The sequence below is a fragment of the Balaenoptera musculus genome, chromosome 1, assembly GCF_009873245.2.
Source record: "Balaenoptera musculus isolate JJ_BM4_2016_0621 chromosome 1, mBalMus1.pri.v3, whole genome shotgun sequence".
NCBI classification, from domain to species: Eukaryota; Metazoa; Chordata; class Mammalia; order Artiodactyla; family Balaenopteridae; genus Balaenoptera; species Balaenoptera musculus.
The window spans coordinates 117,717,396-117,733,531 of NC_045785.1; the positions used below are offsets into that span (position 1 = coordinate 117,717,396).

General features: G+C 51.4%; 1 protein-coding gene across 2 annotated transcripts; it reads right to left on the reverse strand.

Moving 5' to 3' along the window:
- Positions 1 to 633: 633 nt before the first annotated feature.
- ARHGAP30 (Rho GTPase activating protein 30) lies at positions 634 to 15,473 on the reverse strand. Of its 2 annotated transcripts, none has more exons than XM_036837268.1 (12): positions 15,104 to 15,473; positions 10,414 to 10,516; positions 8,484 to 8,628; positions 7,511 to 7,593; positions 7,232 to 7,339; positions 5,980 to 6,107; positions 5,323 to 5,494; positions 5,140 to 5,243; positions 4,984 to 5,061; positions 4,307 to 4,708; positions 3,272 to 3,366; positions 634 to 3,008 (listed from the first exon to the last, which is right to left on the reverse strand). In XM_036837268.1, exons 1-12 carry the CDS (start codon positions 15,198 to 15,200, stop codon positions 1,389 to 1,391), a joined length of 3,135 nt encoding a protein of 1,044 aa, XP_036693163.1. In that variant the 5' UTR covers positions 15,201 to 15,473; the 3' UTR covers positions 634 to 1,388. The 2 variants fall into 2 exon arrangements, with proteins under 2 accessions (XP_036693163.1, XP_036693152.1); XM_036837257.1 differs by having other exon boundaries at positions 3,101 to 3,366.
- Positions 15,474 to 16,136: the final 663 nt, after the last annotated feature.

Below are 16,136 nucleotides of genomic sequence, written 5' to 3' on the forward strand. Positions count from 1 at the left end.
ACTTAACATTGGTTTCCTCAGCTGTAAATGGAGATTACAAGTACCAACCTTATAGAATTATTAGGTGGACCAAATAAAATCAAGAGCATAGATTCTGTGCACATAGAATACCTAGCCTTTACTGGCATATAATGAGCATTATGTAAATATAAGTTTCTCTTCCGCATTTCCTGACCACCATGAACCCAGCTCTAGTTTCTAGCTACAGGTCTTCACGACAACAACTTAGGAAGAGCACCCAAATAATAAAAAAAGAAAAACACAACGTTTGGTCAAACGTATCACTCAAGACTTTAATAAGAATAATGAGGGCTTCCCTGGTGGCGCAGTCGTTGAGAATCTGCCTGCTAATGCAGGGGACACGGGTTCGAGCCCTGGTCTGGGAAGATCCCACATGCCGCGGAGCAGCTGGGCCCGTGAGCCACAATTACTGAGCCTGCGCGTCTGGAGCCAGTGCTCCGCAACGAGAGAGGCCGCGATAGTGAGAGGCCCGCGCACCGCGATGAAGAGTGGCCCCCGCTTGCCGCAACTAAAGCCCTCGCACAGAAACGAAGACTCAACACAGCCAAAAGTAAATATAAAAATAAATTTAAAAAAAAAAAAAAAAGAATAATGAGACACCACACTACTTATGTGTAAAAATACAACGTTTATTCTGAGACATTGCCCCTCGGGACGTGTGGCCCCAGCCTGTCGGGAGAAGCAGTCCCAGGGCCTGAGTGACGCCATTCCCCTTCCCTAAAATAGGAAGTTATTCCAAAGGAGAAAGGAGAGGCCAGAGAGATCTATACAAGTCCTCTCTTCCTTGAGACGCAGGGAGGCAGAGGGTGGGGGAGCTGGGAAGGGAGCCAGTCCCTCCAACAAATACTCCGCATTCAAAGAGTTTCCTGCACATTTTCCTCCTAATCTGGAGTTAAGAGGAGCAAGAGGTGTCCCAGGGCCCAAGAGTAGAACAAGGATGGGTAACTCTAGAAGTGTTTGTATGTAACAGGCTCTGATCTGGCCCTGACTCCTGCCTCTACTCTGGACTTCCATGAAGAGAGGTTCATTGCCTAAGAGGGCAGGAACTTGACTGGCGTTCTGCCTTCATTCTTCACGTTGAGAAACCGTTAAGTTTGCCTCCTACTCTTTGTTCCCTTTGGCCAATGACCCCACTCTCTGGGAACAGGATCTTGGTGACTTTCTCTGGAATCTCGTAAGGGATAAGTGCTTTGTGTCTGAGACAACCTCAGGTAAACGGACCAAGACGTGCCTCCCACAGTCATGAAGAGAAGCTGGAGGGCCAAAACCTATAAAGTTGGGCACTAAAGCTGCTCAAGCTGCCGAAGAGACAGCAGAGAGACCCTGGAGACAGCTACTGTCCCCTCTGCCCAGTGCTCTGGCCCTAATCACAGTGCCTCACCTTTCCCAGAGTTAGCCTGTGTTTCAAATGCATACGATCGGCGCTGGGGGGACGTAACGGGCTCAGGGAGCTGGGGTTCTCTCGGGGGCAGACTAAACCGACTCCGGGGTCCAGACCCTTCTGTGCCTTCAGCCGGGAGCTCCAGACAGCTAAGGGGCCGAGGACAATAGGCAGGGATCATGCTATAGGGGGAGGTTTTGGGGATGAGGCTGTAGTCCCCAGCCCCGGTACAGGTCTGGGTCCGCCGAACTGCCTGAGCTTCAGTCCTCTGGCGGTCCCGGGCCAGGGCCACAGCAGCATCAAAGGAAAGACTGCCCCCATTCCTCCAAGAGGAGCGGGAGGCTCGGGACCCCCAGGCCCATTCCCCAGGAGTTCCATCAAGCCGGCCAGGCCTTGGGCATGGGTTTGCTGGTGCCACGTGGATCTTGCCACACATTGCACTGGGCATCTTGGCAAACTGTGGTTTGGGGGGCACCACAGGCACAGAGCGGACCTGTTGGACCTGAACCAGGGTGGAAGCCAGGCGCATGCTCACACCACCAGCTGAGCCGAGGGGACTGGGCTGCCCCTCAGGATCCATCTCCTCTGGCCGGCGTGGCTGTGGGGCTGCCTGTTCTGTCTCAGAGGACTGGGCATTGCCCTCCTTGGCACTGTCAACCTCCAGGGACTCTACAGGTGACACTTCAGGGAGGGAGCCCTCTTCTAAATGGTCACCTCCAGCCCTCTGGTCTCCCTCAGCTTCTCCGTCTCCACACTCCCGTTCCTTGCTGACCTCCCCTGCTCCTCCTTCAGCTGCTTCTTCTGGGACTCTGCTATCTTCACCATCTCCTTGGTCTTCTCTTGCCTCTTGGTTCTCATCCCCCCCCTGCCCTTTGACCTCATCTTCTCTGCCTCCTTCAGCCTCTTGTTTGTGTACAACTTCCCAGCTCTCTTCAGCAGTTTGGTTTTCCTGGGCCCCATCCTCTGGGTCCCTCCCGGCTTCTCCCTGGGCTTCATCTCCTTCCTCAGCCTCTTCTTCTCGCTCAGTCTTTCTTTCCTTCCCCTGGTCTTTACCCTGCTCCCCTCCTGTTTCCTCCACACCCTTAGCTTCCTCCATACTCTCATCCTCCTGCTGACCTTTGGACTCCTCTCCCTTGGCCTCTGTCTCCTCTCTCTCTTCCCCGCATCTTTCGCTCAAACTGTCAATCACCTTTTGGCTTCCCTCAGCCTCCACTCCGTCCTCACTGGCCTCTGCACCCTCCACTTCACTCTCTGGGCTCCCCTCAGCCTCCTCCCTGATGTCCCCTCTACTTCCAGGCTCAGCCTCCTTGTCCTCCTCAACTTCCCAGAACACCTGTTCTCCCTCAGCCTGTCCTGGAGCCTCCTGTCTTCCAGACCCTGTTCCCTTTTCCTCTAGACTGCCTGAACCCTCCCAGGTCGGGAGTTCAGGCCCCAAAAGGGGACTTAGGTCATCATAGGCGCTCAGGAAGACTTCCTCCCCACTTTCCTCCTCTGCTTCAGGCCTGGAGCCAGGAGAGTCCAGGGAACAGCAGCTGGGAGCCAGGACAAACTGCGCCTCATCCAGAGACAGGTCATCCAGGGGTGGCTCCACAGAGAACTCCTCCACCTGTAAGCACAGCATCGTGGCTCAGGACCAGGTGGCCCTGTCCACCCTCTGGATTCCTTAGCACCCCCAAACCCAGCACAGCGCCTCCTTACCTGAGGCCCAACTCCCAGGAGCTCCTCCAGGTAGCCCATCCCAGGGTCGTCCTCCCCAGGGGAGAAGGCTGCTCCTGATGGTCCTGCCTTGGCCACCTCCCCATCCACCACCCCCACCCACTCGGCCTCTGAGCTGCTTGAGTCCTCTAGGAAGGAGAAGGAATCCTGCACCTCCTGGGACAGGCAGTCCTCCAGGGCAGGGGTCATGTCCGCTGGGCCTGAGTCAGCCAGGGGACCTGGGGCTGGACTTGCCTCCAACTTCTCATCTGTTGGGAGAAAGGTAGTCCCAGGAATACAAAGGTCAAGACCAGCCCTGACCCTTTCCAATGTGAGTCTTCCTAGCATTGCTACAGTATGGGCCCAACATTCCCAGCATAGATACTCCATGTGGCCGATCCTCTCAGACCAATATCCCTAACTATTGGCTTATAGCCACCTTTATTGAGCTCCTACCAGGTGCCAAGCACTGTGCTATACATTTTATAATGCATTATCTTATTTTCTCCATAAAACAACCCTATAATGTAGGGTATTTATCCCCATTTTATACATGAGGAAAGTGAGACTCAGAGAGAATTGTCCACGGTCACACAAACAATGAGTGGCACAGCCAAAATCTGAATCCAAGACTACTTAACTCTATAGCCCTTATCCTTACCCAGTACCCAGTGCTGCCTCAGTACTTCTCATTATTGACACTTCAGCAACTGGAATCAGAGCAAAGATCAGATCCCAGCTCTGCCACCTCCTACCAAATTGCTTAACCTAAGTCTCAGGTTCCACTGCTGTAATATAAGGATAACAACAATACCTGTGTCAACATTATGAGAAAATGAAATGAGCTAATGCCTTCAAAGTCCTTAACAAAGCACATCATAAACTCTCGACAAATGTTAGCTATTAGTATTAATATTATTATTATTACCATCATCTATGATATATTCCCACTTTGTACTTAGTAATCCCTGCTGTATATATCTGACACAGATCCCCATTCTTGGGTATATCAGTGATCTAAGGCTGCCAGAGATCCTCTCTGCAAGAATTTCACACAACCTGATAATATTACTGGATTCCCCCAATCTTGAATCCGGGGAGGCAGCTAAAGATAACCACCCAAAGCCCAGAGCAGATTCCCCAGCATGGGAGCCTCAGCCTAGCGTTCTAGTCCCCTCTCCCAGCTCTGGGCAATCCTTGAATCCTCACCTGGGGGGCCAGGGCCAAGGCCAGGGCCAGAGCCAGGGCCAGAGCCAGGGTTTGGCCGGGGCTGTAGGGTGGGGTACTCAAGACCACGGGCAAACCCGGCCAAGGAGACGTTAGAGATGATGCCTGGGGATATGTTGAGCATAGAACTGATGTGTGGTGGGAGGTTGACATCGTAGGGCTCCGAGATGTGGACGCCGGCACGGCGCTGTGCATGGCTGCTGCCCCCAGCACGGATTGCTGACCGCCCAGGTCGTGGTGTGCCGGGCTCAGAGCTCGTGCCACCCAGTGCCTCCGTCTCAGGCTCCTGTTCACCCTCTGCTGCATCCACAGAATCATTCTCCAAGCTCGCCAGCAGCAGTGGGCCTGGCCGAGGACTGCTGCGTCCCACCAGCCCCTCTGGCTCTGTGGAGGAGAGAGAGGTAGGCAACAGCCTCTGCAAGGGGACTGGACACCTCAGAAAGGCTCTGGAGAGTGCCCTCTGTTTTCTCTAGCCTGGAAGACACCAGGCCCAGCTTCCCTTAGCCGCTACTGCAAACCTTACACAGCCAGCAGGTCAGAGGTCACCCCACCAACATCTACTTAGGAACCCCCTTCCCTCCCTGGAGGTACAGTCACTAGCCATCACTACCCGCGTCCCGCCCCGACACACACACACACGAGTGCACACCTGTACTCACCATCACTGACCCCAGCCACGGCACTCAGTGAGTCCATGCTCTTGGCTGGCCGCAGACACCCCTTATCAGATTTGTCCTCTGCAAGACAGGGACGTGCGTAGAGCCAGGGCCTGGCACACCCTCAGCAGAGCTCCCCCTAAATCTCCCCAGACTTACCCCTGTCCTCAGCCCCCCGTGGAAGTTTACGCTTGGTCTCATGGCCAGAACGACCCAGATTGAAGATGGATCTCCACTTCCTGACCTTCAAAGACCCCTTCCTCCTGGAGGGGATGGAGAAATCACTGCAATTGGAGCCTGGTGGCCAGTGCAGGGGAGGAGGGCCCAGGAAGAAGGCCTTACTTGTGCTCTGCAATCTCTATGATAGTGTGATAAGGCCGCATCTGTGGGGGTCCATCACCAGCCTGCAGGATGCTAGGCAGGTGGTAGGGCAGGGATCGAGGCATAAGGTCCTCGGGGCTGCCTGACACCCGGACCCCTGGAAGTGATCGCCATCCACTTTCCACCTCACCACCTAGGAAAAGAAGAGGAATTGGCCAGCCAGGAACAGCGAGAGGGCTATGGGTACCGAGCTCCTCACTGCACCCTCCCACTCACCAACTACCATGCTAGGGATATACCTGGAGGCAGACCCTCTGTGTCTAGCTCCTCAAGAGGGAGTCCTCAGGGCCAAAGGGAGCCAGGAGATCCCAGGACATTGGCCCAGCGGGTCGGGGGTGGGAATGATCCTTCACTAGCCTTGAGAACCAGGATGGATGGTGATTAAGAGGTCAAGTTATGCCCTGGACGGAGAGCAGAAGAGGCCTACTCAAGTCCTGACTGCACCATTCTCTCTGCAGGGTCTTCTCCACGTGACCATAAGCAACAACACTTTATGAGACCCAGTTCTGTCATCTGCAAAGCAGGGAGACTGAACTAGATGATCTTGGAGGCTCTCTATAACTCTGACATGACTCCCAGACAGAGAGTGGTGATTTGGTGAGTTGGAAGGACACTGACCAGAGAGAGCCGCACCCTCAAAGAGCTGGTCCACATGTGTGAGGATGAACTCGACGACAATGGACTGCACCCGCACCTCCATGAAGGCTGCTGTCCCATTGAAGCCTGAGGCCTCTATGTCCTTAGACCTGTGGAGGTGTGGAGTTATTCTCCCCCAGCCCCACCACACTTCCCCATTCGAATTCTCCCTAAAAATATCTTATACCCTTTCCCCTGAATGCCATTAACCCCATCTCCACCTCTTAATCTACATGCATGATTCAAGTCTCAAATGGCCACTTCCTCCAGGAAGCCTTCTTGGACACCCTCCTCAGGATTAATCTCTACCTCCTCTGCACACCAGGGTGCCTTGTGTATAACGAATCTCAGGACTTCTCATAGTCTGCCTTGCACCACAGGGAGTGACATGCAGCCCACTTCTCCAAGACATTTGCTCAACAAACGTTTGACAAGGATCCCCCCCACCCCTTCCTGCTCCAGTCCCTGAGCTAAGTGATGCAGTGTAAGATAACACAAAGGTCTGGGAATTTCCTGGCAGTCCAGTGGTTAGGACTCCGTCCTTCCACTGCAGGGGGCACGGGTTCGATCTTTGGTCAGGGAACTAAGATCCCGCATGCCACTCAGTGTGGACAAAAAAGAAAAAAAGAGGGCTTCCCTGGTGGCGCAGTGGTTGAGAATCCGCCTGCTAATGCAGGGGACACGGGTTTGAGCCCTGGTCTGGGAAGATCCCACATGCCGCGGAGCGGCTGGGCCCGTGAGCCACAATTGCTGAGCCTGCGCGTCTGGAGCCTGTGCTCCGCAACAAGAGAGGCCGCGATAGTGAGAGGCCCGCGCACCGCGATGAAGAGTGGCCCCCGCTTGCCACAACTGGAGAAAGCCCTCGCACAGAAACGAAGACCCAACACAGCCATAAATAAAATAAATTAAAAATAAATAAATAAATAAATAAATAAATAAATAAAATAAAATAAATAAAAAATAAAAAATCTCAACAAGGATTGACAAGCTGATTTTAAAAAAAAAAAAAAAAAAGAAAGAAAAAAAGAAAGCACAAAGGCTCTGTCCTTAGGGACTTTACTCAAGCTCAGAGAAGGGGCTCACATGGGTGAGCTCCATCGCACTCAATGTGATCCTGAAACTTCCTGTTCTCACCGGGTGAGACCCCTCTCCAGTGCACCCACACAACCACACCCCATCCTCGAGCAGCTCCCCAGGGGCTAGGCTCTGCCAGGATCCCCACACACGCACCCACCTCAGCAGGTTGGGAGCCCACACGATGGCCAGGTTGCGGGCGTGCATGTTGGTCTGGGCACTCAGTGAGGCCATGTGCACCAAGTGCCGCATGAGGAACTCCAGGGTCCTGCAGAAAGGGGGCGTCATGGGGTAGAGCTCACAAAGGGAGCACTCAGGCAGAGGCAGGATTGAGGTGTGGGAGCAGGAAGAGAAGTGACAAGTCAAGGCCCCAGGTGGAGAGAGAGGCTGGGCTGAGTGGGGTAAGTCGGGACTCTGGGTGGGAAGGAGCCCCACACACCTGTAGTTTGGGACAGGGAGTTCTCGAAGCACCTCTAGGATCTTGACCAAGCGCTCAGGTTCCAGTTGCACTGCCACAGCCTCCTGGTTGAAATCAAGGAGCAGGAGTCAGTGACCCAGCGCTGCCCCTGCTTCCTCCCCAGAGTTCTGAGCCAAACTCTCAGAAACAGTCTGTGCTGTACTCCACTCCATCCCCCAGGTTGAATCTTTGAAGCACACTGACGTAGAATTTGGGTCCCACAGGACCTGCCGATGAATCTTGGCTATGCCACTTAATAGCTTTGTGACCTTGAGCCACTCACTGCCACTCTCTGCCTTCGCATCCTCATCAGTAGTGCTCTGGTTCTGGAACACATCAGGTTCCACCCTGTGGGTGCCCCAGGGGCCATGGAGTTGATTTCAAGGTGTCCAGGAAGGCCCATGCCCACCCATTCTGTCCTGTATGGGCTGAATGGCATGCCCTGGTATTCAGGGTGTCTAAGTGATGTCATGCTCAATAAAATGCAACTTAATTTAAAAGTGTTACTCAATTCAAGAGAGCGCTTTTGTCATGTATTTTCTTTTTCAAAAGATGTTGAACACACGATCACAGTTCATGGAAGGGCACGCTTGAAAAAATCATTGACTTCCTAAAAGGGTTCTCATTCCCTTAAATGTAGGGAAGCTCCTGTCTAGGTGATTTCCAAGGGCTTTCCAGCTTCTGCTCTCTGTCTGACCTCTCCTCTCCCCCAATCTCACCCTGCACTGTGTGCACTTTGCAGGGAAAGGAGGAACAATGAAGAGCAGAGGGACAGGGGAGGGCAGAGGTAGCAGGGCTACGAGACTTGTAAGGGAGGGGTCTTTTCATTTTCATGTGGTCTCTGTCATGCAGGATCCCTAGAACTCGGTCTGGCATTGGACACATCTGGGATGCCAAAACCACAGAGGTCACCCTCAGCCTTCTCTTCCCCCCACCCCGCTGTCACTCAACTCACAGCAAACTTGTCATAGAGCCGGTAAGTGAGCAGGGGGTCTGGCAGCTCTCTGAAATAGGCCTTGCACAGGGAGGAGACGCAGTGAATGTCCTGAAGGTAAACATCTCGCCGCAGGTCTGGCTTCCGCTCAGCCTCAAACTCCTGCCTGGGGAGGTGCAGAGTGGTCAGGAGTGGTGACGGTCTGGGGAGATGGAGGGACCCTCACCTACATTAAATCTATGATTTGAGGGACCCTCACCTAGGGAGAGCTGTAGAGATGAGCTCCAGGCAGGGTCAAGGGTCAACATGTATGAATCTTGGAAGGAAGAGGTTGGGGCGTGTGTATACGTGAGGCAGCAAGTATAAGGCGTTGTGTCTGTCAACGTGCAGAGTGGATGTTGAGATGGGTAAGTGGATAGGTGAATGGATCTATGCATGAACAAGGGTACATATCAGGATGTAGAGTCGGTGTGAGTAGCAATGTAGGGGCATGTAGGAGTCGGTAGAAGTGGGGGAATGAGCCGAAATGTGTGTTTCTGGGTATGTGTAAAGATGGAGCAGTGTAACTCTCAGAAGGGAACATAAGTGTAAATCTTCATGACCTTGGATTAGGCAACAGTTTCTTGGATATGACACACCAAAAGCACATGCAACCAAAGGAAAAAAATAGATCAATTTAACATCAAAATTACAAACTGTTGTGTACCAAAAGACCCTATCAAGGAAGTGAAGACAACCCACAGAATGGGAGAACATATTTGCAAATCATAGAGTTAATAAGTGTCTAATACCCAGAATACATAAAGAACTGTTACAACTCAAAAGACACAAATAACCTAATTTTTAAATGAGCAGAGATTTGAATAGACGTTTCTCCAAAGATACACAAATGGCTAATAAGCACATAGAAGGTGCTCGACATAATTAGGTATTAGGGAAATGCAAATACAGATGAAATATCACTTCACACACATTAGGGTGGTTATAATCAAAAAGACACACAGTAACAAGTGTTGGCTGGGATGTGGAGAAATTGGAACCCTCATACATTGCTGGTAGGAATGTAAAATGATGCAACTCCTATAGAAAACAGTTTGGCAGTTTCTTAAAAAGTTAGACATAGAGTTACCATACGACCCAGAAGTTCCACTCTTAGGTATATACTCAAGAGAACTGAAACCATATGGCCACACAAATACTTGTACACAAATGTTTATAGCAGCATTAATCATAACAGCCGAAAGGTGGAAACAACCCAAATAGCCATCAACTGATGAATGGGTTGACAAATGTGATAATGCCACACAATGGAATACTATTCAGCCATAAAAAGAAATGAAGTACTGGTACATGCAACAATATGCATGAACCCTGAAAACATGCTAAGTAAAAAAAGCCAGACACAGAAATTTACAATTATATGATTCCGCTTATGTGAAATGTCCAGAATAGGCAACTCCATAGAGACAGAAAGTAGACTAGCGGTTGCCAGGGGCTGGGGGAGAAGGACAATGTGGAGTGACTGCTAAGGGGTACAGGGTTTCTTTTGAGGTTGATGAAATGCTCTGGAATTAGACAGCGGTGGTTGCACAACCTTGTAAATGTACTAAAAACCACTGAATTACACATTTTTTTTGAATTATACATTTTTAAATGGTGAATTTTATGGCATGTGAATTATATCTAAATTTGTTTTTAAAGCTGGGTGGGTGCATGTGGGAGGGGAGGGGTGTGTGTGTGTGTGTGTGTGTACATGCGTGTGCACACACACATGCATGCATGCAGGCTAGCCTGTGGGGAGTGTGGGGCATGGTGTCAATCTTTCCCGAGCAGACTAGAGCTCCTCCCTTGGACAGTATCTATCATCTATGTTTCCTTCTCCCCAAATCCCCTCACCCCTATGGTTCCTGGCCTCCTGGCCACAGAGCCCTCCCCTCACTGCCTGACTCACCGGAGCTTCTGGATGTTGGAAGAGACCCCTGAGAGGCGGTAGATCCCATCCACCACTCCATACTCCTCCACAAACTCTGCACAGCTCCTTAGCACCTGGGGCACTGGGAACACAGATGGGGCAGAGAAAGAGAAATCAGAAGGTCTGGGAGGTCAGAGACTACAGGGGGTCTGAGAAATGGATGTGCCAGGGAAGGGGGCTTGGGAAGACTGAAGGCAAAGCTCGTGGAATAAAAACTTGTCAGAAAGATTCTTGCAGGACATCAGGTCCAGCCTGCCAACCCGTTACAATCTCTCTGCCCATTGGGTCTAGAGTCTCGGCATAAACTCCCCCAGTAAGGGGGAGCTCACTGCCTCCCCAGACTGCCCATTTCTGTTAGAAAGTTCTGCCTTTGTTGACCTGAAATTCTCTCTCTCTGTAATTACTAGTTGCTATTACAGAAATTTTAAAGGGACAGCGATGTGATTGCAAGAGGACTCAGGGTGAAGGACTGGTCTCGAAAGCGCGTTTACGTAACACTTTACATAAGATAAAGGAACGTTAGCTCTTGCAACCAAAATGGAACAGAGCTGATGGGCATTATTGTGAAGCACCTCTTCTGGTGAGCGAATGCATGGATCTTAGATCTGCCATAGGAAGGTACATGAAATTGTGACAGACCTTCAGACAGGTCAGTTCAGGAGAGAAACAACTATATGCCAAGCACTATGCATTAGACATGAAAACTGAGGATCGTAGAAGTAATGAGTGTGCAGTATCACCCAGCTAGAGCCAGCATTCAAATCCAAGAGTGCAAAAAGTTGTATTCTCTCTCCCTTCTTCGGAGCCCTTCCCAGTTACTAGACTGTAAGCTCCTTAAGGACAAGATCTAAGTGTGACCCATCCTGCTGTTCCTCATCTTATTTGTCATGGTGTCTCAGTTGTGGGAAATCCTCAGAAACCGTGTGTTGAATCTCATCTCCACAAGGCCACATAGTTATCTCTCTAAAGCACTTCCATGCTTTACTTCTTTTTTTTTTTAAGCACTTCCATGCTTTAAATCCTTTGCTACGTACACACTCTGCTCCACCCCAATCTTCAATGCTTAGCTTACAAACACAGAATAAAATAGAAGCTCCTCAGCATGGTATACTGTATAAGACCTTTCACAAACCAGGTCCAGCTGCCATTCCAGCCTTAGCTCCAGACAGCTCCCCCAATAAATCCTATGATCCAGCACTTTCCTACTCCCTGAACAAGCCTTGGTACCATCACTCATGTTTTCCCTTGCCTGGAAATGCCCTCCTCTCTGTCTCTGCCTGGTGAGCCCCTATGCATTCCTCAAAACACACTTCAGACATCACTTCCAATTCTGAACCCTTCGCTTACATCCGTATTATACTTCCCAAGGTCCTTTGTTTATATCTGTACATAGTACTTATTGTACTTTGTTATGATTTGTATATTTTGTATCTATACCTTCTGACAAATAGTAACATCCTCCCCAGCGTCTAGCACAGTGTTGAAACAGAGCAGGTGCTCAAAAGATGCTTATTAAATTACTCAGTGAATTAGTCAATGAACTGGAGCTTTAATAGAGAATATTGCCTAAGACAAAACATTGAGTCCAATTAACTGAGACTCACCAGAGAAATTCCTGTCATGTGTTAGTGTCAGAAAAAGCTGTGCTTCTCCTAAACCGCCTATTTTTTTCTTATGGGCTTTATGAATTTCATACCTGATTATGTTTACCTCTTTAACTACCAGGAAGCTCAGAGCCCATATCTTGGAACCGTATAGAACCACCTGAAATGCATTTCTAGGTACTGATCTTACCCTTCCTGTTTTCCCTTCAACTCATTTCCTTCAGTCATTTATTCTTTTTGTAAAGTTTTGGGTTTTGCAAGTCATCCATCTCAAGCTCTTTGTGGAATTAAGTAAGTTAGAAATACAGATTGAAGAAAATCAATAAATCCATCAAACACTATTTTAAACCCTCTTTATATGACCTGGGGTCCACACCCTTTACCCTCCTGCACCCCAGAGCCAGGATTTGGGTGAGACAAGGAAAGCATCAAGGCTGCAAAATTTAAGCACTCACTCTTAGGGTTGTGCGAGTGCCAACTGTGCACATGCACGATCTTGAGAGTGAATGCCTCCTTAAGAAAGACGCACCTAGGACTTCACTTGCCTCGCCCTGAGTGTGAGAGTTTCCTTACATTTTGCACCCTAGTCACCTCTCTTGCCTCACCTTAGTCCGGGCTCTACAGTTCACCATCCATCCCTTCAGGACCTCTGCCCATTTGCCAGGGTCCCCTGACCTCAGGTTCCCGGCACTGAATGAAGAAATGAGGCAGACCCTCCTGGTTCAAGCTGTTGCTCTACTCTTGGGTGAATAATGCTACCCCAACTCTTTCGGCCATCACTCTGTTGACTCATAAATAGTTCGCTGTCACCTAAACCCCAGGTTGTTTTCACAGTAACTGCAATCAGTCCAGGTCTTCTCCATCCCATCCTTCTCTGTTGATTTTGAGTCTCCACAGGAGGCCTTTGAAGAAGGCATGCCTTTAAAGAAGGCATTTGAGAGCCTAAGGAGTCAGAGCCATAGAGGAAATGGGTCAAGGAGATGGGAGAAGAGATAATAGGATCAGAGGGATGGAGGAGTCAAGGAGACAGAGATAAGAGAAATGGGGTCAGAGGTAAAAGTTAGAAACATAGTTGGGGTGGTAGAGTCAAAGGGTGGGTCAGGGAGGAGGGCCTGAAGCTTAGGAAACTGGAGAATTGGAAACCTGAACAAGATCTCAAAGAGCTAAATATTAGGAAAAGGAAGAACTCAATTCATATAAGGGCTCAGGGAGGAAGAGACTCACCTAGGGCAAAGAGCTGGGAGAGGGTGCTGAGATGGAGCAAAGCTGCAACGATGGGGGAAACCAAGATAATCAGGGAGGATAAGTTAACCACAAACACAGCTCTCCTGGCCTGGGCTTTCATTTTTGCTGGATCTTGGCTTAAAGAGAGAAGCCATCACTGGCCTCTCTCTGTCCTTCCACTTTCCACCTGTCTATGCTAGGAGGAGCTGGGAGAAGGAGAGACGGCTGCCACTGCTGCTCTGGTGCCCAAGATACTCCTCCCCCCCTTGGACTCAGGTGAGGTTCTGGTGAAGGGCAGGAGGTGCTTGGCTCTCTCTCTCTCTGGGATTCACTAGGATCAGGACCCAGCAACCAGATGCCTATCCCTTCCGGAGAACATGTCCCTCACCTTCTGGGAATGCCGACAGAGGCCAGGAAGGGATACAGGAGTGGGATCTGGGCTGGCTGTGAGTTCAGTGTCTCAACATGAGGTTGGCAGGGGGTCCACAGGGAAGGACAGCACCCGGATGAGGAGGCTGAACTGAGGGTTTGCAGAGAACTGGAAGAACATCAGCCCCAATTAAATCATGTGGCCCTCACCCAAGAGCCATCATTCTCAAGAAGCATCCCTTGTAAAGGAGTCAACCCCACGCTGGCGGCTGGGCTGTGCCCTGTTAGAAAAGAAAGAAAGGCACAGAGAAGCCACTTCGGCTGTTTAACACCCTTCCTTGGGGCCTGGGCTTTCCCTTAACTGAGGTCAGTGGGATGGGGGCCTCTGGGGGAGGAGAAAAGGGGAAGGAGGTGTCTGGGGACACAGGGGCGGGGCTAAGAGCAGGAAATGAGCTGGGAACCACCATCACCCTCCCTCCACTGCAGGCGCACAGCCCAGAGCAGAGGACAAAGAGGAAATGACAGATTGGGGTGGAGGTGGGGGAGAAATCATGCCCTTCTTTGGGAGGAGGTCGAAGTACCAAAAAACAAACTGGGCTGGGCAGTCAGGATACCTGCGTTCAATTCCAAATCAAATCAAGAAATGTTTTTGAGTGTCTACTCCACACCAAGCACAGCTGGGAGCCAGTGTTGTCCCTGGTCCTGGGCGTTTCCAAGCGCCCTCCAAGGTAACTCAGGGAGGATGCTTTCCACAGACAGTCCTCACCCCCACCCTCCTTTGTACCCTCTACCCCCATCTTCACACCAGGCCTCAGGCCATCTCTCTTACGGTTCTGGTGTTCCCATTTTAGCAGCTTCTCCCCTCACCTTCCACTTTGAACCTGTTTCTCCTTTGCACAGAGAAAACCGGAGAATCAGAGAGACTGAGGGAGGGGACTATCCCCACCCTGCACCTGTGGCCCAGCAAGGCTGCAGAGGGATCAGAGCCCCATAACCTCGTCTCCTCCAACCAGGAAACACCCATCCTCCCCATGTGCCATCCTCAGGCTCTCCAGGGGCCCTTCTCCTGTCTTTTTTCATTCAGACCTAAGGACCATCCATGCCCCTTCAGCCACTCATCTCCTGACCCTGTCCCCTCAGCCTTCCTCTCCTGTCCCCCAGCTGTCATCTTCTCACCTCTGTTTCTTCTACCTCTCCTGGGTCTCCAGTCTCTCCCTCCTCTCCTGTCAGTGCTCCCTCGGTGCCCCCATTCTCATCACCAGTCTCTTCACCCCCAGGCAGTCACACAAGGCTCTTCGCTGAGCCACATTTCCTGCCCTGCCTGCTCATCAGCTTCCTGGGGGTGACCCCAAGCCACTGCCCCTTCTCCATGAGCTCCTGGAAGCTGCTTCTGTACCCTCAGCCCAGATCAGGCTGGAGAAGCTCCACGCCTCCCCCTCCACCCGACAGCAGCTCCGGGTTGGCCTCCTTACCCTCCTGGCCTGAGTGCTGCAGGTGCTCCTGCAAGTCACACCCAAACACCCGCTCCTTCGAGCTGCCCTTCTTCTTTCCTTTCTGCCGAGACTTCATGGCCGGAGCCCCAGGGCTCTGGCCCGGCCACCTCTGTCCCCTAAGACCTTTGCCCTACTAGTCCCCCATGGGATCCCAAGCCAGCCTCTGGGCTTGGCCTGGCCCCAGGGGGGCAGGGCTCGGAACTGGGGGTGGAGGGTGGCCTGGGCAACGGGCAGCAGCTCCTGCCTCTGGGGCCCCGGCCACACGGAAGTGGCTGTGGAAGAGGAAGCTGCCAGGACCCCGGCAAGAAGTTGTGTCTCGTGGCCGGGCCTGGCACTCGCCCTTCTCGCCCTGCTCAGCCCTGGGGGGCAGGAAGCTGTGCAGCTCCTTAAACCCGCTTCCTGTTAGAGCATCTTTGCAACCACAGAGCTGGGGTGGGGGAGGTAGCTGACATTCACATCCTCACCCATTGCTGGGCCTCCACTCATTGGTCAAGAGGAGGTGATGTCAGAGCCCTGGGGTGGGTGGTAGCGCCTGTGGCGTGAGCAGGTGACTGACACCCTTGGAGACCAGAATTCTGGGGTCTGAGGTGGAGACCCGAGACTTGCCTAGGAGCAGAGCAACACAGGGCTGTGCAAGGCATACCCAGGAGGGGGGATGCCCAGGCTTTGGCCCTGACCGGCCTGTAGTCTCAGTCAAGTCACATGACTTTGCTGAGCCTCAGTTTCAACACATATAAAAAAATGAAGAGAGTGGACTAAGATGATCTTTAAATCTTTCCAACTCTAACATTCTGTGGAACTCATTTGAATTTTGGGTTCTTTGACTGTAAAAAGTTTACACTGTTGTCTACTTTCCAGGCCTGTTGTAGTGAGACTCCGATACAATACAGGATATAAAATACTGCCAACTAAGGCACTGCCTGTCCTGGAAGGGCTTATAGTTCCACTGTCCGACCTCGACTCTCAGAGATGGCTGAAGGTCTTGTGGAGGCCGTTTCTTTTCCCCCGTCCC